We start from the raw sequence: 22,554 nt of genomic DNA on the forward strand, positions 1-22,554 counted from the left end.
TAGGCAATGAACTGATTGCGTAAAAGGAAGATATTAACATTCCTAGTACGTTACTGCATTGTTTTTTTCTCTTTGTTTGCCATGGTCTGATGATATTTCTATTTCTATCAGCCTACTATGATGTGTTTGTGACGATGAACAAACCTTGATTTTCTAGGTCAATGACTTAGTTTGAAATGATGAAATGTCCTCATTTATGTCTTCATCTACTAGGAGAGCTATATTTTCATAGTTATTCTCGTGTGTAACTCTTTTCTTCCAAAGTCTTGCATCTCAATGACTCATGTTTTCAGCTTAGTTGACCTGAAATCCTAAATCTCAGCGATTCCCTTCAACTAGAACTATCCAAACGTGTCTTAGTTGTTTTAACTGAATCCGAAACGTTTTGTTTGCGAGGGCAATTCCTTCCTTGATTGTAGGGTTAACTTCCTCCTTCTTGATTTTCTATGCTCAAGGACTCATTCTTTGTCAATCTTTAACTCATTTGAGTCTAATTTTGAGAATTTTCTGTAAAATAAAACCTTGTGCAATGCTTTGAGGTTAAATACATGCATCCTTACCTGGTTTGAAAACATAGATACTCCCTTCTTTGGTTTCCTATGAACTCATCTTTATGGTGTGAGCTTGTTTGTTTGTTCCAAATTGTATGCTTGAGCTATAATCTATTTCTTGTGCTGCATCTTTTACCCACTTCATTCTTAGGAAGAATTCTCTAGCTTTTGTTTCCTGTGGGGGCCCCTTTGTTGCTCCAATGAATATGTGATTTGACATTACTTTCCATCATGCTCTTGTCAATGCTTTAATTATCCTTTTCATTTTAAGGGATTTTTGGGTTTTGTTTCAGCACATAAATCTTTTTCTAAAAGAAATCTTTAAAATACTTGGTTTTGTTCATGAAATCTAAAACTTTCAATGTATGTATCAAAACAATTCTTCAAGCAATTCCCCTGAAGGTTTTATCAGTTTCAGAGTGTGGGTTATCTTTAGGTCAGGTCTTTACCAGATGTGACATTCTGTTACAATTCTCAAAGTGGTTTCAAGTATTTACTTGAAAATCAATATAGAATCAAAGTTTGCCTCATGTTAAAATTTACATATTTCTTGCATGAATAAGAGCGGACTGCTACTCATTTTATCACTTCGTGTGATCACCACTTATCAACCCATGTTATGTGTGCTTTATTAGAAAGGACTTCTAAAGGCACATAATACATGTTATGGCTATGGGCTATGAAAGAAATGGATGTGTTGAGGCTAAAAAAAGTGTTTGAGGATTTAAAGACTTAGGATAACTTTTCTTCAGTCTTTTTTCTTTTGTGAAGTTTTCTCATAAACTTTGTTTGGATAGATTTTTTTTTTTAATGAGGAGTCTCGCCTCATAATATTAGCATCATCAAACCATCATTTTCTTTTCTTTTCTTTTCTTTCACTTCTTTTTTCTTTTTGCTTCCTCTTTCTTGTTCTTGTTCTTTTTTTTCTTTTTGTGACAATGCCCTCTAGTGTTGGGTTCAGATTTTTATAGATCCATGTATGTATTTTGATAGTTTTTCTCATATATTCTTCTTACCCCTAGTATGAGGTATGATCTTAGTCAGTATTTTTATGAAGAAAAACTTATTTAAGCTCAAATAGAAACTACAAGGGATGTTAATTTTAATGGAAATATACTATTTTTTATAATAAAATAAATATTCGTGTGTAATGAATAAATAATTAGAGATAATAAAAATTATACCAAATATTAGCTTAAGAAAATAAAGAATTTCTTGGAATAGAACTAAACACGGCCAGGGATCAATTAAGAGGAGGTATACGAGTGACTCTTCCCTTCCCTAATAATGCCGGCCAGAAACAACAACAAAATCCCTTCCTCTTTCTTGCATTTTCTTCATCAAACCTCTTGCATATCCCTAAAATATGATGCTTGAATGAGTAATAAGTGAGTGTGAGGATGGAAACCACCATTTAGAGGTGTAGAGATAGAGAGAAGTTCGGTTAGATAAGAACAAATTGGAAGAGAACCAAGTTAATAAGAGTAAGAAGAAGAATAAATTGTTAAAGAACATTCGTAAATCGTGTTCAAATTCGAGTGGTAAGAAAATCTTTCTTGTTTTCATCTTTGTTTTGATTGAATGTTGTTGGAAGGGATGAAACCCCCTTAAATGTGAAGAACTAGAGTTTTTTTTGTATATGCTGATTTTTGGAACTTAATGAAACAAATAGAAGTAATTAGTAAAGAAGGAACAAAAACTCAAGTGAATAGCAAAGAAATTGAATTGAAATATATCAAGAGGAAACCTAAACATAGGGTCGGCCACCTTTGAGCATGAAGGAGGAATAGAAATTGAATTGTAATCTTCAATGTTTAGAGCTTGAACTAGCACTCTCAAGATAAATAAATGATTCAAAATGAATTTTCCAAGGTGTTATGTATTCTTGGATCTTGAGCTTACAAATTTTAAACGTGAGATTATGGTGAGAAAATGAAGTGCTTGGAATGAAAGAACTTGGAAGAAATTGAACTTGGTGGTTCGGCCATAGGGTAGATTCCAAAGGAAAATTTCTTGATTTAGGAATAACTCTTGATAAATGGAAGTGATGATGTAGAAATAGCTTACTGATGATATGAGAATAAATAGTACTGTTGATGGTTTCAAATAGAAGTATGTATGCACATGAATATGTGTATTTGCTTGGAAGAAGAATTTATTAATGGTGAATAGAGGGAAGAGATCGAAGAAAAAACCTTAGTGTTTTACCTTATACATGTTTCGGTCAAAATGAAGTTAAGGAAGATGAGATTTAAAGAATTCGATAAGTATAGCTACCATAGTATTAATTAAAGAAACTAATTAAGGGTAAAGAGAATGCATTGTTGTATGGGTAGATGATGTGTGTCATAACTCAATTTTTGAATAAATAATATAAAATGAATGGATAAAAATATATTTGAGAATGTGGTTAAAACAACACAAATTCAAAGTTCAGGGATGAAATTATCAGATTTAAAAGTAAATTGATCAGAAATTGAAGAATTAATAAGTTTGCAAATTTAATTAAAATTTGGATTAGTTTAATTAATGAAGTTAGAAGAATTAATAAGTTTGTGGAGTTAATTAAACTTTGATTTAATTAATTAAATAAATTCAGGGATTTAATTGAAATTAATCCAATGGTAAAATTAAAAGGGATTTTAATTGAGGTCCAACTGTCAAATTTCCAAAGAAAGCAGGGGTCAAAATAAAAATATCACTTTCTGCCGAAACGTCGTCGTTGCTAGTGGAACAGCCATGTGGTCTTCTTCATCCCGATTCAACCGGAGACCTGAAAATCTGCAACAAATCCGATCATGGACCACGTCTCTTGCCCATGATCTCGTTCGTGGATTCCATAACAGTCCTGCAAAGGCAGGACTGGTTGAGGGGCAAGCTTCTCTATAAAAGGGAGAAGAAAACCCAGAACAGGGGACTGAAAACCAGAGAGCAAAAAAAAAAAAAACAGAAGCAGAACCAGAGCAAAAACAAAGCAAAAACCCAGAGAAAGAAATAATACACAGGGAAAAAAAAGAGGGAGAGGCCAGAGGGGACAACAAAAAAGAACAAATTCACATAGAGAAGGAGAGAAAAGGGAGTAGCAACACAGAGACAAGAATTAGCCTTGTTATTGTCTTCGTCCCTGCAGAAAAGGAAGAACCCGAAGTCAGTAAAAAACTTGGAGAAAGCCGGCATATCCATTACCTTCTTAGTTAGTTCACCTCAAGAACTGAGAAGAAGAGAGAACAGTGCACACAGCGGGGAGATAAAGGAAAGCAGTTGAACGAAAGTCACCACCACCGTTGCAGCCTCTTCGCCACTCCAGAAGCAGGTACGCCAGCTCTTCATCCCTTTGCGTTCTTTGAAATTGAATGATCAAAGAACACTGTGTGAAGGTAATTTAATTACCTTCACACAGTGAATGCACGCGTGAAATTACTTCACGCGTGCTCCACATTTTGCCCAGCCGGGTCACTGGCTTGGGCCAGTGACCGGGCCGGGCTGGCTGGGCCTAGCCCAGCGCCCAGCCCAAAACAATAAAAAATAAAAAGCAAAAATTTGTGTATGTATAAATAAAATATAAATATAAATTTATTGTTTTTATTCACCGACGCCAGAGTTAGAATAAAAATACTGATTCAAATTTATTTTATCATATTTTATTTAGTTACATAAAAATAAAAAAACGTGCATGCAAAAAAATAAAATAAAATAAAATAAATTTATTGGTTTATTCACTGACGCCAGAGTCGGGAATAAAAATACTAATGTAAATTTATTTTATTTTATTGTATTTTAATTTTATTTAGCTACATAAAAAAATAAAAAATTGTGTATGCGTAAAAATAAATTTATTTTATTTGTTTATTCACCGACGCTAGAGTCAGGAATAAAAATATTAATTTAAATTTATTTTGGTTTTATTATTTACCAACGCCAGAGTTGGAAATATCCGTAGTTGAATATTCACTTGCGCCAGAGTCAGGAATATTACACGCAAACCATCATAGTATAAACCAACAAAACATTAGCAATTTATGACAAAATCAGCAATGCAGCCTGCCTCAGGCAGGACGCTTAAGGGGTGATAATATCTTCCCTTTTGCGTAAACAGTCTCGTATCATAGAATATCTATTGACCAGTTAGGGTTCCTAGTAACCATAATACTAGGTGGCGACTCCTTAAACAAGACCATTCCCCATAAAGAACAGGATGCCATAAATCCGTTCTTTTTCAAAATTTATTTTTAAGACCGCCGCGATGTCGGGTGCTACAATGTGAAATAAGACAAGTCATTTTAAGAGGAAGTTTTAACCAAATAAGGGCTTTGTTTTGGATTAGACTAATCAAATGAGGAGACCTATGTCATGTTATTGATACAATGAGGGACAAGTAAATTGATGAGAAAAGAAAACGAACACCCTCTTTTTTATAAGATGAGGTTCGGCCAAATGAACACCAAAAGGAGGATGAAGACCGAATTTAAATTGAAGTATGATTTTGTATAAGGAAATGTATTATTGTGATTGTTAAGAATAAATTATGGAAAAAAAATCCAATGGCATTGGTATGTTTTATTAAGAATAACATGAGATTGAACATGAAAAGAATTGTTGTGTTTCTTACCATGGTTTGGAATTTAAGTTTTGATTGAGAGTTGAATAATATTTTCATAAAAAATCAAATTATATGGGATGAGTTACTCCTATGACATAGGAGAGGTCGCGAGTTCAATACAACAATAAGAAGTTTTTGCTCGAGTACAGATTTCAGGTAGGTGCATTGTATCTTTGTTAATTAATCATGTCAAATTCTTGATAATGCGCTTTTATAATTTCTTTGATTTCATTATAAGTTCTTAATAGATCGATTGTGAAAAACTAAAAAAGATGCCAGTATATTTGACTATCGAAAAACTAAAATGACTAGTTTCTGAAATGAAAATTAATGGCATCAATATATTTGATGATCGAGAAAAATTAAATTAAGTGGTTCCAATGATGGAAACGAGTAGTTATTGTCAAATAGAAAAATTAAATTGAATTGACGATCAACAAAATTAAAGACAATTGGGAATAAAAATTTAATGAAATAATCAAGATTAAATATTTCTTATGAAATCATTGAGAATTACTATGTTGAAAGGGTTTTTTTATCCTTAATCTTAAATAACATACAAAATTGTTGAATTCGTTATTCTATAATTTAATTACATCTTTTGTTTTCAGGCTCATCTTTTTTTATGTAATATAATGACATTAGAATAGTTTGTGCATGTAACTGAATTTCTAGTAGTTCTTAATCTACGATAATATTAGGAACCTTATCCTTGTCCTGTAAAACGTTGGATGTTCTCTTTAATGTACATGTGAACTTAATTGTCTACTATATATGACATGTGTTATATACGTTAAGTAGTTGACATGCATTCTAAAGCTAAATTAATGTTGAAAGGAAGTGTAATGATTGATAAATGCATTGCGAATAAATAATAGGATTATAGGAGAGCTTTCATGTATGAGACGTTGCCGTGTTGGTCTTGGTCTTGACTTTTCAACATGTAATTAAATATATTGATGGGAGAGCTTATATTGGTGTTGACTAAAGAAAAATAAAGAAAACAATAATGATAATAGATGAGTGATTAAGAGAAAAATTAGAATCAGTCAACTCCACTTAAATTTACACCTCTCTGCATATAATTAAAGCGTGCTTCTCCTCTTGATTTCTTCATCTCTCCTCCTCTGGCCAAAAACAAAATGAGTAGCAGCAGCAGCAGCAAATATCTCTCTCTCACAAACTCATCTTTATTCACACCTCTGCACCTCTCCTTCCTGTTCCTCCATCTCACCATCCTTGTAACCGGGGATTTACCACCACCTTACGTCCCTCTCGATAGCATAGCGCTTGATTGTGGTTCATCCGCCAATAGTGTTGGAAACGTTGGGCAATGGACTGCAGACATCAACTCAAGAGTGGCCCTTCTAGATCAAAACAACCTCTCAACACATCCCACAGAAAATGTAGCCTCCACTAGCTTTGTACCTTATTATACTGCTCGCGTCTCTCTCTCCCAATTCACCTACACGTTTCGTGTCAACAAAACAGGACCTAAGTTTGTTCGCCTCCATTTTAATCCTGCTTCCTACACTGGTTTCTGTAAACAATTATGAGTTCAGAAGAATCTTATTGATTATATTCAGTATCATCACATGTACATTTATATTGTTTACAGAGGGAAGTTGTTACACGAGATAAGAAGATAAGAGAGGATTCATGACCACTACTAGATAAAGATGACATAGAAGTCCTGCATGGACTTTCCTCTGTTTCTGTTACAGCCTCTCTCAAGCTCACGGGGAGAGAACGAATCATGAGCTTGTCTCTTAGCAGAAGAAAACAAGCTATGGTGAGATCCTTTGTAAAAATATTTGCTATTTGATCAACTGTACTGATATACTGAGGTGAGATATCTTTAGCAACAATGTTCTCGCGAATGAAGTGATAATCAATTTTGATATGTTTTGTTCTAGCATGAAAGACAGAATTTGATGTCAGAGCAAGAGCTCAAATATTATCAACCCAGAGGGTTGGGGAGGCTGTCCGGGGAATATGCAAATCTTTGAAAAGCATTCGAATCCAATAGAGCTCAGCAGTAGTGATTGCCATGGAACGATATTCAGCCTCTGTACTAGAACGAGCAACGACAGGTTGCTTCTTTGCCGCCCATGAGATTAAACAAGGACCTAAGAAAATCCCGTAGTTAGTGGTGGAGCGCCTATCATCCGGGCTCCCAGCCCAATCTGAATCACAGTAGCCATGTAATTGCAAAAAACCTTTTGAAAAGTAAATGCCATGCTCAACTGTAGATTTAAGGTATCGAAGGACCCTCTTTGCAGCTGTAAAGTGTGTAGTTGTGGGAGCATGTAAAAATTGGCAGAGTTGATTCACACTAAATGCAATATCAGGTCTTGTCAAGGTACAATATTGTAATGCTCCAACTATGTGACGATAAAGTGATGAGTCAAGAAGAGGATCACTATCAAATTTTGATAACTTCTTACCAGAAATACATGGAGACTGATATGGTTTAGCTCCTGTCATGTTGGCACGATTCAATAAGTCAACAATATACTTAGATTGATGCAAATGAAGACCTTCTCTATTTCGGTGAACCTGAATACCCAGAAAATAGGAAAGCGGTCCTAAATCCTTCATTGAAAATTCATGTTGAAGCTTGGTAATGAGATCAGAAACAGCAGTTGGCTTATTGCTTGTAACAATAATATCGTCAACGTAAATCAGAACATAAATACGCATTGCCTCTTGAAGAAATACAAATAGTGATGTATCCACAGTGGATCCCATAAAACCAAGATCAAGAAGTACCTGGGAGAGACGTTGAAACCAGGCACGAGGAGCTTGTTTCAAGCCGTAAAGAGATTTGTGGAGGTGACAAACAGAATCAGACTGAGATGAATCCACAAAGCCTTGTGGTTGTTCCATAAATACTTCGTCCGTCAACTGTCCATGTAAAAAGGCATTTGAAACATCTAATTGCCGAATAATTCAATCATAATGAACTGCAAGAGCAAGAATGAGACGAATAGTAGCTGGTTTAATAACTAGACTAAAAGTCTCAGTGTAATCGATGCCATCTTGTTGCTCAAAACCCTTTGCCACAAGCCTTGCCTTATAACGATCAATAGTGCCATCTGATTTTTGTTTAAGTTTGTAAACCCACTTGTTTCGAATCACATGTTTATGAGAGGGTCGTGGACACAAAGTCCAAGTACCATTGGATATTAAAGCATTATATTCGACAGTCATGGAATCTCTCCAATGTGGGCTCTTTGAGGCCTGTGAAAAGGTAGTTGGTTCAGGAGGAAGGATGATAGTATAAAGGGCTTTGAGAGGATGTTTTGTAGAGTGATAGAGGTGAAAGTCAGAAAGTTGTTTAGGTTTGAGAGATCCAGTAATGCTACGAGTAATCATCTAAGAAGGTAGAGAAGAACACTCTAAGGACGGTTGTGTAGTAGAGGAAATGTCTTGGGAGGGAGAGGGTATAGATTCTGCTGGTGCAAATATCTCAGGCATATGATGTGGGGATTCTGGAACTACAGGTGGCAAGGATAAGATTGGTGGAACTGGAAGAGATAAAGAGGATGATGGATCTTGTGGGGAAATATCTGCAGATGTGGTAACAGCAGGAGAAATAAGAGTAGATAAGTTTGAAGTGAGTGGAAGAGATAAAAACTTACTTGCCAATTCCGTGTGAGAGATAGTAGAGGGACAATCCTGTTATGGGGGAGTAGCTGAATATATATCCTTAGCTGGAAACACATGCTCATCAAACGTGACATGTCGCGAAATATAAACTCTATTGGTTAAAGAATTAAGACATCGATATCCTTTAGAATTGGAACAATAACCCAAGAAAATACATCGTTTACTGCGAAAAGATAATTTATTATCATTATAAGGTCGCAGTAATGGATAGCACACACAACCAAAAACTCTAAGAATAGAATAATCTGGTTCTGCATTAAATAACTTGGTGTATGGAGTATTGTTATTTAATGTTGGAGTGGGTAATCTATTGATGAGATAGATGGCAGTAAGAAAAGCATCAACCCAATATTTGTTAGGCAAGTGTGAGTGAGCAAGAAGAACTAAGCCAGATTCAACCACATGACGATGTTTGCGTTCCGCTATACCATTTTGTTCGGATGTGTATGGACAAGAAATTCTATGAACAATACCATTATTTGCAAGAAACGTTTTGAACTGAGAAGAAGTGAATTCTCCACCCCCATCAGTTTATAATTGCTTAATTTTTCGAGATAGAAGATTTTCAACTAAGCATTTGAATTTAAGAAAACAAACAAATACATCTGACTTGTGTTTCAATGTAAAGAGCCAAGTGAAACGGGAAAAATTATCAACAAATAAGACATAAAACTTGCAGCCACTTATTGACTCTACTGGAGAGGTCCACACATCAGAGTGTATAAGCTCAAGAGGAAAATTCGATACGCGACTAGAAATTGAAAAAGGAAGATTTTTGCTTTTTTCCAGTTGACATGGCTCACATAAAGATTCTTGTCGTTGTGAACCAGACACAGACAACTGAGAATGACGTAACAAATGTTGGAATACAGAAGAAGATGGATGACCGAGTCGATTATGCCAAACTGAAACTGGAGCTTTGACACCAATAAAAGCAACCAAACTGTGACTTTTATTTGATGAGAAATGTTTCAAGTATATCGGATATAGACCAGCTTTACTCGATCCCTGCAACAGAATTTCTCCCGTCTGCATGTCCTTCACAAGAAAATGACTAGAAGTAAGTTGAAAATAACAATTATTATCAGCACAAAACTATTGAATAGAAAGCAGATTAGCAGAAGCTAGAGGACAATGAAGAACATTATTTAAATGAAGTGTAGACGTAGGTGTTTGGATAAGTGTGGAACCAGTATTGGAGATTTGCAAACCACCACCATTGCCAACAGTCACTGTTTCTCCACCTTGATATGGTTGTTGTAGGGCCAAGTTATCCAATGCAGTAGTGATGTGATTGTTAGCGCCACTATTAGCAAACCATGGTTCATTGTCATTGACATTGTGAGTATGTGCTGCCATTGCAGCCAACTGAGATGGTGGGTGTCTCCCTTGATAGGAGAAATCCATGCGATGATAGCAATCCAATGCTTGATGGTTCAGCTTGTTACAAATCTGGCAGAGAGTACGATTTTTGTTAAAAACCGTAGATAGAGGCTGATTCTCATTTCTAGAGAAATTTCCAGAATTTGTGTTGATGGTGCTGCCACTCCGAAATGGATGTTGTGTACGAGGAGAATATGATGGATGCTGAGTGCGAGGAGAATATTTGGGTTGACCAAATCTATGTTTTTTGCTGAATCCGGATGAACCCTGATATTGATTAAATAGTGCAAATTAGCCAGCCTCTGGAGGTACTGTCTTGGTCTGATTTTCCAATAAAGTTTCACAACTAAGCAGGTCAGATTGAAATTCATTGAACGAGAGAGAAATATCTCTTGTTGCAAATGAGAAGGAAGTGATGAAAGAAGTATAGGCAGTACTAAGACCACCAATAATATGAGATATCAGATCATCATCTTCAATAGGCTTGCCCACAGCATCAAGTTGATTGGCTAGGCCTTTAGCAATATGAATATAATCTGCACAAGATTTATTCCCTTGCTGTATATTTTGAAGCTGTCTCTTCAAATGTGAAACACGAGAGCGATTTGGAGCAGCAAACCGATTGGCCAGTGAATCCCATACCTCCTTGGAAGTATTCAAGCCAAAAACTGTAGGGAGAATTGTCTCCGAGAGAGTAGCATTCAACCAACTAAGTAAATATTGGTCCTTTTTTGTCCATAAAATAAATTGTGGATCCACTGTGAGTGTAGTTTGTCCATTTGAATCAACAAGAAATTTAGAAGGACAAGATTCTGAGCCATCAACAATACCCAGAAGATCATTACTCCTTAAAATAGGAAGAAATTGAGACACCCAATCAAGATAATTAGAGCCATCTAATTTGATAGAGATAAGATGATTAATAATTGGAAAAGTGATGTTTGGACTAGAGGAAGCCATGAAAAAGGATATGTTTAAGGGTGTTAGCTAAAAAGCTCTGATACCATGTCAAAGAACCATCTCAATCCAAAAACTTAAGTTATTAGGTAAGGTCCTACGATATGATTTATATTATTCTCTAACATTTGACATGGTATCAGAGCCTTGATGACCAAGTGGTCTCGAGTTCGAATCTCATCATCCCCATTTATTTGATAAAAATTAAGCACAAAGGTAATGTGAGCCTGTGCAAGTTTCAAGCTTAAAGGACTTTCACTTGAGGGGGTGTGTTAGAAAATAATATAAATCACATTCTAGGACCTTACCTAATAGCTTAAGCTTTTGGGTTGAGATGGTTCTTTGACAGTTTCAACAGGTCTAAAGCATCTTTTTCTGTCACATCCGGTCGCTACACCTTTCTTAGCAACTTCAGTGGCTTCCATTACACTGACCCTCTTGGTGAACGAAGTTACGCCAGAGAATTCATCTTAAATGTTGAAGGTGAGCAGAAAAATTTGAGCATAACGTTCACGCCAAATCCTCATTTAGCTGATGCATATGCTTTCATCAACGGGATTGAAATCGTATCCATGCCCACCAATCTTTATTACACGACTGCGGGTGACCCAGGTCTGCATAATGTTGACAAGGACGTCAATTCTCCCCTTCAAAAAGAAACTGCTTTAGAGCTTATGTACCGAATAAATGTGGCTGCGAATTACATCGAACCCTACAACGACAGTGGCATGTTTCGAAGTTGGGTAAACGACGTGGATTACTTGACGGATGCTAGACCGAGCGTTTATCAATATAATGGCACTATTCAAATTCAGCATAATAACCACACTCGCTATGCTGCACCTGACGTACTCTATCGAACTGCTAGGACCATGGGGCCCAATTCTACTGTAAATGAGGAATACAATATGACTTGGGAGTTTCCGGTCCACTCCACATTCACCTATTTTGTTAGGCTTCATTTCTGTCAGTTTATACCGATTATATTGCGGGAAGGCGATCTAATCTTTCAAATATATATCGCTAATCAAACTGCCGAGCTTTACGCAGATATAATTTCTTGGGCTGATGGAAATGGGGTTCCCATATACAAAGTTTACGAAGTGAAGATGCATGCCAGAGGAATCGAGGAGGTACAGAATTTGTCGATTGCATTGCACCCTAGTCCACAGTCATTTAGTTTCTCTGAAGCAATGTTGAATGGAGCTGAAATCTTTAAATTGAGCAAATCAGATAGACTTTCCGGACCAAATCCTGGTGTATATCAGGATAGACCCATTAGTAATACTCCTCCTAGCGCGACATCAACAAAGCCAAAGCATAGTCTAAGAAGAACAGTCGCCATTATTGGTGCTGCTGTTTCGGGCATTGTTGTAGTGTCTGTCCTATTTTTCTTGATTTTCCGGAGAAGAGTCCAAAAATTCAAGGACTTGGTTTCTGGTGATGCAGCTTCAAACTTAAGCCCTCTTGTTTCCTCTTCAAGAAAGTCAACAAAGACCCATAGGCCATCTCTACCTTCTGAACTATGCTACCGTTTCTCGCTAGTTGAGATCATAGCAGCTACAAACAACTTCGACGATTCATTCATTATTGGTGTTGGTGGCTTTGGTAACGTGTACAAAGGATTATTTGATGGTGGAGTCAATCGTGCTGCGATCAAGCGATTGAATCCAAGTTCACAGCAGGGTGCAACCGAGTTCAGGACAGAGATTGAGCTATGCTCTCCCAGCTTAGATTCCGCCATTTGGTTTCTCTAATTGGTTACTGTAATGATAATAATGAGATGATCCTGGTGTATGATTATATGGCTCGGGGGACGCTTCGTGATTATCTCTACAGAACTGATAATCCTCCACTTTCATGGACTCAACGCCTAGAGATTTGCATCGGTGCTGCCCGTGGGTTGCATTACCTTCACACAGGTGCCAAGCACACTGTCATTCATCGTGATGTGAAGACAACAAATATCTTGCTGGATGAGAAATGGGTGGCCAAAGTTTCGGATTTCGGATTGTCCAAAACAGGCCCTACGAGCACATCGAAGGCCCTACGAGATGATTTGGGTATGTGGTTGGGTCCTCTAGAAAATCATTTAACTATCAAAAAAGAAAATTTTATTAATTATTTTGTGCATCTAATATTGTGCATCAAAATATTGTGTCAAAACAAATCTTTGTCAAGCGACAAGATAATATATCAAAATCTAATCTCAAGATTGAATTCATAAAAGATATCAAAGAGTCTTTACTAGACTCAAAATGAGCATCTTGGTCAAGAAGTCAAAAGAATCAAAGAGTCTTACACTATTAAAACCAATTAAAGCCACAACATCAAGCATTCAAGATATTTTAAGGAGGGTATAACCTTCTATTGTGAGGCTAGTTTTTGCGTCAAATAATCAATTTTGAATCCTTTCATCAACATCACCTAGTCCAAACACTAATTACTTTCTAAGTATAATAAAATTTTCTTTACACACAATAAAAAAATAGAAAATATATTTATTGCATGTAGATATATGGTATTAGTAAAATAGTAAATTGATAACAACATTGTAAGACTTTCATGTTATTATTTTCCGAAATATATTGGACATCATTATCCTTGCCAACTTATTGTAGAGAAAATAAGAAAAACAAATATTAAATAAGAATTAAAATGATTGTATAAATTAATAAGATAAAACAACGTGAATTTACTAGTTATATCTAAATTTATTAAAATCAATAAAGAAAGGTACACATGTTAAGGACGAAAATTCTGCCGTCTCATTTCTAGAACGTTACCAATATATTTCCATAATTTGTTTTAAAAAAAAAAACAATTCTAAGGAAATATACAGAAGTCTGATTATGATGTATTAAAAGTTAATTTTCTTGGAAAGTGCGGATTTTTTTTAATGATGAATTATTGATTGAATAACGCCGACGACTTGGAAGTCTTTGATGCCTTTCAAAGGTCACTGCTACACAGAACTGACGAGACGACCTTTCAAAGGTCACTTACTACACAACACAGAAGACCTTTCAAAGGTCACTTCTTCCATTTCCAATTGGTCCCCTCTATTTGTTGCCTCATAATGTGCATTAGATGTTTCCATGAAACTGGGACCAAAGGCTTGGAACTTTGCCAACAACATGTATTTGCCTTTGATATTCCATTTTTCACGCCGGAGTGGGCATCTTATTTTAAAGATTGACCTTTTATTTTTTGTTCAATTTTGCATAACTCTTAATTTCCCTTTCACTACCTACCTGTTTATACTTAATATGAAATAAAAAATAATAATTAGCCAGCTCAAAGCATGGTTGACGCAGGCAAGAACTATAAGGATAAATATAAGCATTAAAAAAATTACAGATATGAACTATAAATTTATAATTTATTTATCTAAAAATAAAATTAATAAAATGCTTTCTTAGATGTTTACAAGACTTATAAATAGATTAAAAAAAAAACTCTACACCTACTAGGGAACAAAATCTAAAAGCACAAAGGAAATTAAAATAAAAAATCAAATTAAATAATAGATAAAAAAAAAACCTAAAAAAATAACAAAATTGACTCAAATAGCAGCATCCAAGCTTGATTCCTAATTCCAAGAGATTCAACAGTCTGATAAGAGATGCAGTTTTAAAGTGTTAATCCAATCTGACTCGACAAAATCTCCTTTTAAGATTAGACATGTCTCATTGATTAATAAAAACATATATTAGATTATTCATATAATTTGTCTAGATCAAATCTCTATCTATATATATAAAATCTCTATTTTATTGTATTATATCTTTACTGAATATTCAGAATCTTTAATTATTATAAGCTAGACTACATCAATAATTTAAATCTCTCCATGTATTAAAACGAGCTGATCAATCTCATCTCCTCTTTATATCTCTTTTTTACTAGTTATAGCAAATAATAATAATAAAAAAAGAGTTTGTGATGTAAAGAAAAAAAAAGGAATTTTTTTGTGCGTGGATAAATGATTACGTAATATTTATATTTATATAACTAAACTAATAATATTTCAATTAATCTAATTTTGTACTTTTATTCATCATGAATATGTCAAACTTACTTTTAGATCAATAACCTTTATCACCAGATCAATAAAATTTGCTGATAAATCCTTAGATAAAATCAAGGATAAAACCTAGCTTTAAAGGTTTATGGGATGCCTGAATTATGTTTTAGATATTTTTACAAATCTTAGAACCATATGACAACCTTTGTACAAAAGACTTAAGAAAAACTCTTCTGCCTAGAATCATCAAATAATCAAAATTGTGAAAACTCTAATTAGAAATCAACTCAAGAATTTTCCATGTTTAAAGGCTTCCTAATCCGGAGACTTTTTTTATAATTGAAACTGATGCCTTTGATATTGATCTGGTATATTTTGTTCCGATATCATTTGGGTATCTGGTTAGTTCCTCGAGAAAATCATTCAACTATCGAAAAGAAAATTTTATTCATTATTTTGTGCATCTAATATTTTCATGATGATTTATTTTTCAAAAAAAAAATTCACAAATAAATTGTCAATATGTAAATATGTTGTTGAAAAAAATAAAATAAAATATTGAAAAAAATAAAATAAAATAAATTTGACAAGATAATATATCAAAATCTGATTTCAAGATTGAATTCATAGAAGAAGTCAAAGAGTCTTTACTAGACTCAAAATGAGCATCTCGGTCAAGAAGTCAAAAGAATCAAATACTCCTACACCATTAAAACCAATTAAAGCCACAACATCAAGCATTCAAGATATTTTAAGGAGGGTATAACCTCCTATTGTGAGGCTAGTTTTTAATTGCCTCAAATAATCAATTTTGAATCCTTTCATCAACATCACCTAGTCCAAACACCTCACTTATACTCAATCCCAAATTGCCCCTTCAACAACATTATTGATGATGCCGAGGATTTTTATGAAAATAAAATTTCTTAGTTATTATTATTATTATTTTCTATTTAATTTAGAAAAATATTTTGTTTTATGATGATTTTATTTTTTCTATCTAGTTTAGAAAATTAAATAATATTGAGAATGGTAATTTTATTTCTCTTAGTTTGTTTCTTTTTCTTTATTTTGGGGTTTCCTAGTTTATTAATTTTGTTACGTTTTTTAGCTTATTTAAGGAGTTCTAAACATGTTAAAGAGGTAAAAAAAAAAATAGTGAATTTTTCTCTTCATTAATAAAACTATAAATTAAGGTTCTTATGTTCTACCCTCTTTCAACTATTAATTATTTTTCTCTTGTTATTGTCCTATTGCTTGTACTCCCACTTGTGTTAATTACCCTCCGAATCCTCCCTAAAAAAACTCATTAACCCTTTTAAGTCAAGAAACTGTTATCTTCACATTTGTCCAATTAAAAATAATTTTACAATGAAGACCTAAATAAGATCATTCTTTATATTTCCCCCTCTCAATTTCACCATTCATACGTTTATCCATTTTGACAAAACATTGTCTAAATAATTTTCCAACTTAGTTCTCAAGCAATTGGTGGCAATATTTTTCTTCAATAAGTAGGATTCTCCCTGAAAATTCATATAAAGATTGGAGTTGTTTGCAGCAAAAATACCTTTGAATTCAATTCCTGCCTCTTTTTATTTCATCTCAACCTTTGGTGTCCCATGCTATCTTGGGACTTCATTATAATAAATGATGTAGATGAAGATATTGGTTACTCTTTGGATCTCATGAGGAAAATCAAAGTAAAATGGCGGACCCAATTCAGAGAAACTCAAGCTTGTTCTCAAGTTGTGCATACTTGGCTACAATCTCATCAAGCTCCATAGCTGCAAGCATCCCCATCAACTCCATCTCAAGAAGGACAATTTACAATTCTCACCTCTAAAAGTCGAATTCAAGAAAGCCTTGCATCATCGAGCTCAAAGTTAGAATACAAGAAAAAACTCCAAAAAGCCTTGTATGAAATATCAAGTTCTGATGAGGATGAATTCGCCAATGAAAATCCAGATTACGGTTCTAATCTTCTGAGCGCGAACACACACACATGGATATAAAAGAATCTTTTAGTATATGTGGACGTCATCCTTTATAAAACATCCACCTATTTTAATTATTCAAGAATATTTGACAAAACATTCAGCCACTTCAATTATTTAAAAAGTGTATATCACGTCATCCAAGATATATTCTCAACTTCAAGCATAATTTAATTAGATTTAAAGTTAAAAAAGCCTCCTGTAAATAAGTCTTTCGTTATAAGAGACTAAAAGAGCTCCCGTTTTAGTATAGATTTATTATTGTACAGCCAAACCCATTGGTAATGTTGATTTGAATAGTGAGATAATGATTTTGCTTTTATAGAAAAAGCACAAATGACTTTGGAAATAGGATATATTAATTTTTTTTATTTTTACTTTCATGGTAAAATGAGCAATATGCCCTTTTGAATAAAAAATAATGGACAGGTGGAGAGGGGCATTTTCAAGCATAGTTTTAAAATCCGGTTTGGTAGCCGGTCCGGTCCAAGACCCGGGTTCTGGGTTTTGACCAGGTCGGCCGGGTTAGTTTATTTTTTTTAAATCAAAACAAAAGTTAACAGATTTGCAACTAGGTCTTGACCAGGTCTTGCCGGATCACACCGGGTTTTTTTTTCTTCTGTTTTTTCTTCAACCCGGCCCGGTTCCAGCCCCGAGTCGACCCGTCGGGCCGGACCGGGTTTCAAAACTATGCTTTCAAGTATTTCTTTTCACGTGCACAGTGAAAAGCTGAAGTGTCCTTGCATTGGAATTGTCTTTGCCCTTCGTCAAGGAGTTTTGTTTTTGTCTTTTCTTTTTTGTTTTTTTTGTAATTATTAAGTTTGATAAAATGCACTTTAGTAATAGGCATATATCATATTAATTTATTTAAAAAGGACAGGTGCAAATGCAATTTATACGGTCACGCACTAGTGCTTCCGTTTTGTTGAGACAACACATGAGTCATGAGGCATCGTTTTACAGCCAAACTCTAACTTCTATGATTGTGGTTTAATCCTCGTGACATCGCCGATCCATTCCTAGACAACTCGTATGGTAATAAAAGGTTAGATTTTGCACCGCTGGTTGTTGTTTTTTTTTTCCAATCTTCTTTCCCCTTTTCTCCTCAGTTTCTAAGACTTCCTCTGCATATTTTCAAAATAGCAATTCAATTTTATTTTTTTTTAGATTTGGTCCCTCTTCTTTTATTGTTATTTTTTTTATTTTAGATTATCCATGCATTTAAAATTTTCTTTCAATTCAATCCTCCTTTGGTTTTTTCACCTTTTAAATTTGATTCCTATTATTTTGATTTTAATTTTTAATTATTCTCTTAACTAAATTATCTTTTCAATTGCATCCCTTAATATTTTATATCTTTCTCTTAATTGAATTATTCTTTTCAATTATATCTCTCAATATTTTAGTTCATTTTGTTTTATGTTAGATTTAATTCTTATTCTTTTGATTTATTTTTATTTTATTTTTTTATTTGAACTTTTTTTCTTGACTTCATCCCTCAACATTTTATTGCCTTTGATATTTTTTTCTGTCCTTTTTCAACAATGAATTTTTACCGGTATCATATTTCTATAGGGTTATCCTGATCTCATATGTGTCAGATCACGAGTTTCGCGTGTTAATCTAACTTTACAGGTAATTATTTTTTATTTATTTGTTGTTGCTACTTGATTTTTTATTATATTATAAAATTAATCAAGGTTTAACATCATTATCTATTTTTTTTTAAACCCAACTATCTCCTGAAGAATTTTTTTCATGTTGAAAAACATGTTTGTTCCGGTCCACAATGTCATGCGGGCCACCACTCTAGTGCATTCTAAAAGCATAGGAAATTCAGACCTTATATATATTCAATTGAAAAATAACATTCTCTCCCTATTTATGAATATTAATAAATGGAAAAAAGAAAAAAAAACTTTGACATTTTATTTCCAAAATATTGTTCCAATAGATTTATGGGTATGCCAACAACAGCACCTTGTAACAACTTTTATACCCTACTTGTTATTGTGTATTGCTTGTGCTTCCACTTGTGTTAATTACCCTCCAAATCTTCCCTGAAAAACTCATTAACCCTTCCAAGTCAAGAAACTATAATCTTCATATTTGTCCAATTAAAAAATAATTTTACAATGAAAACCTAAATAAGATCATTTTTTATATCTTCCCCTTTCAATTTTAGTTTATTATAGAAAATCTATTGAAAAAAGATAATTTTATGAGTTTATTCTGGTTCACATTAACTCATAATGAAGATGTAAATAATCCTTTTTTTTCAAAAATAAAAATTTAAAAGGTTTTAACCTTTCAAGACTTGAGTCAAAGTCCCTACACCTTGAAAGATTTTCTTGAAACTACTAACCTCAAAGATCTAATTATTTTGATTATCAATGAACTTGGTTTAATTTTCTTTTTCTAAAAACTATGATCATTTATGGTTCATCCATTTTGATAAAAAAAAATTATACCAAAAATTTACCAACTTAATTGATTCTCAAACAATTGGTGGAAATATTTTTCTTCTACAAGTGAAATCCTCCCATAAAAAATCACACAATGATTGGAATTGTTTATAGTGAAAATACCTTCGAATTCAATTCCCGTTTCTTTGTATAATTTCATCTCTACCTTTGGTGTGTCATGCTATCTTGAAATTTCATTATCAACTGCATGATGTAAATAAAGATATTAGTTACTCTTCAGATCTCATGAGAGACATCAAAGTCCAATTCAGAGAAACTCAAGCTTGTTGCATGCTTGACTACAATCTCAACAAACGATCCATAGCTACAAGAATTCCTATCAACTCCAACTTTAAAAAGACAATTTACATTTCTAACCTCTTAAAATCGAATTCAAGTAAACCTTAGCATCATCAAGGTCAAAGGCAGAATACAAGAAAACACTCGAAGAAACCTCGTACGAAATATCAAGTTTTGATGAGGCTAAATTCACTTCTATGAGTCAACTTCATCACACACACACACACACACACACATATTGACGTCATTAACAAAACATCCTGCATCCACTTCAATTATTCAAAAAGTGCTTAGCACGTTATCACGTCATCCATGACATATTTTCAACTTCAAGCAGAATTTAATTAGTTTTAAAGTTCAAAAAGCCTAATATAAATAAGTCTTTCATGTGCTCTGAACGCATAGCAAATTCATACCTTACATATATTCAATTGAAAAATCAACACTTTCTCTTAATTTATGAATATTAATAAACGAAAAAAGAAAGCTTTCATGTTAAAGAAGAAAAAACCTTGAGATTCCATTTCCAAAATGTTATGCCAATAGATTTATGGGTATGTATGCCAATAGCACCAGTTCAAAAAACATTTCTATGGTCCCTTGTACCAACTGCTATACCCTACCATTTAATTAAATAAAAGTAAAAGAAATGCTAGTAGTGTTTGTTAGCAGGATCACATCAAAAAATAATTGCAAATTTTTCAGAACTTAGCATCAGCTGATGGCCCATGCACTTGACTCGCACATGGTTCCGACAATTATTAGATGTCCCATTGGAAAACGCGAGTGTTTGCGTTATTGATATTAAAAATAAATTTTAAAAAGATATTATTTTAATATATTTTAAATAAAAAATATTATAAAAACAACTATCATGGCGCAAACAAACAATGAGGAAACGATTGAATTGGCAAGGACCATTATCCAACCAGTTTGCCAACTGTAAGCAATTAGTGCGCACAATGTCAAAATCACAGTCATGTGAAGACCTATGTCTTCACAAAAAAGCAAGTCAATGGAAAAAAGCTAGCCTTTCACTCCATATCCAGAGTTTGAAGCCTTCTTAGCAGTGACGTCTATTTAGTGCTCTTCAAAGTCTGTAACAGAGGGTACAGACAGAAAGAGATGAGGCCTAACGTAAGTATTGAATTCCTCTGGTGGCTCTCTTTAACTATCCTGCTGGTTTCTGTGATCACATCTACTTCTACAGCTGCCTTTCTTGAAAGAAACTCGAGCCCCATTTTCAATGCCACAATCGGTGAAGGTAATGAAGAGGAGTTCTCTATGGAATCTGAAGTGCATCAGAGACTGCTGGCCTATCCGGGTAATCATATTAACTATAAGACTTTAGAACGACAACAAGTTTGCAATGCACAAATGTATGGCAGCTGTGTAAAACCGATCAATCGTGACTCTCGGCCTTGCACTTACTACAATCGGTGCAAACGTGGTAGTTGATCGAGGAAGAGGGGACAAAGGGGTCAGTTCTTTATCTGTCTGCGTGGGTTTCGATTTGAATAGCCACCCATAAAGCGCAAGGTGAACCAGTCCGTCTATGTGAGCTCCACCAAGATGGGTGGATCAGTTTGCTCTACGTGTAGGGTGACTGTCTGAATCTTTCTTTTTTCTTTCTACTCATGCTTCCGATGAGTATAACAATAAAATTTGTATGTACTTTATGATGATTTATAATTGAAGAAAATAGCAAGCAATTGCTTTGTCGATACGATGTCTAGTGATTGTCTTTCTCGTGCACTAATTAATGGCGAAGCTTCCTCATTAATCTATTGCAAGCTATGAAGTTGAAAAAAAGATCTTGGAATGTTCACAGGTTTGCTTATGGTGTCCTGTTTGTACAAGATAAGAACATCTGCTAGACCTGTTCATTGTAGAGGACTCGGGTTTTCCTTAGGATTGAAGTGATTTCAGCATGATGTTTTGAACAATGAAACTCAATCTCATTTCATTTATTATTCCAATTATTTTTCATCCACCGAGAACTCCATTCAGTTTCCCCTCATGTATGGAAATCAAGCTTAACAGGATGAGAGAGAACAAATTGCCATCTCCAGGGAAGAGAGGACAGCTTGCCTCTTCTTTACTAGTGCTATTGATTTTATTCGGCACCAAGTATGTCGAGAGGTAAATCCATTAGTCTTAGATTAATGGGAAGAAAGATTTCTCATTACCACCAAGTTTTGTAGTAAGCGATCACTATACCAGATGAGAAGATTTTTGGTTTTAAGCTCAGCCCAAAAGGGCACACTCATGAACCGAAAAGGAATAGGTCGATCCTTTGAGCCTCCTATTAGTTCCTGTGTAAAATTATATATATATAAAACCAAAAACAAGAGCATTTTATCAGTAAGACATCATTGAAGAAGAAGAAAAGAAAGGAGTAAATGAGACTTCATGGATCTGAGGTGATTCAAAGGGCTACTGATCATGAGGAATAAGAACGATTTTTCTTATTGAAGACTGAAGCAAGACCAACCTATAATTAATGAAGATGTGTGTATTGGAAAGAAGGCACTTGCGACAATCATTGTAACAAGGCGGTGACCATAAGGAAAAAGAAGCTTTGCACCTTTTGAAGCCTAAT

General features: G+C 34.2%; 1 protein-coding gene, 2 long non-coding RNA genes and 2 pseudogenes across 3 annotated transcripts; 2 read left to right on the plus strand and 3 right to left on the minus strand.

Annotated features, from left to right (window-relative positions):
• Window positions 1–3,530: 3,530 nt before the first annotated feature.
• LOC127904489 (uncharacterized) lies at window positions 3,531–3,915 on the minus strand. Its single transcript, XR_008057719.1, has 2 exons — window positions 3,755–3,915; window positions 3,531–3,675 (listed from the first exon to the last, which is right to left on the minus strand). It is a non-coding gene; the product is annotated as an uncharacterized LOC127904489 (long non-coding RNA).
• Window positions 3,916–4,560: 645 nt separating this feature from the next.
• LOC127904488 (uncharacterized) lies at window positions 4,561–7,519 on the plus strand. The gene is made up of 2 exons (XR_008057718.1): window positions 4,561–6,943; window positions 7,068–7,519. It is a non-coding gene; the product is annotated as an uncharacterized LOC127904488 (long non-coding RNA).
• A 584-nt stretch (window positions 7,520–8,103) lies between these two features.
• LOC127904474 (uncharacterized mitochondrial protein AtMg00820-like) lies at window positions 8,104–8,529 on the minus strand. Its single transcript, XM_052448330.1, has one exon. It carries the CDS (start codon window positions 8,527–8,529, stop codon window positions 8,104–8,106), a length of 426 nt encoding a protein of 141 aa, XP_052304290.1.
• Window positions 8,530–8,578: 49 nt separating this feature from the next.
• LOC127904475 (receptor-like protein kinase FERONIA) lies at window positions 8,579–13,390 on the plus strand (annotated as a pseudogene).
• LOC112324820 (small nucleolar RNA Z247) lies at window positions 10,565–10,689 on the minus strand (annotated as a pseudogene).
• Window positions 13,391–22,554: the final 9,164 nt, after the last annotated feature.

The sequence above is a fragment of the Populus trichocarpa genome, chromosome 17, assembly GCF_000002775.5.
Source record: "Populus trichocarpa isolate Nisqually-1 chromosome 17, P.trichocarpa_v4.1, whole genome shotgun sequence".
NCBI lineage: Eukaryota > Viridiplantae > Streptophyta > Magnoliopsida > Malpighiales > Salicaceae > Populus > Populus trichocarpa.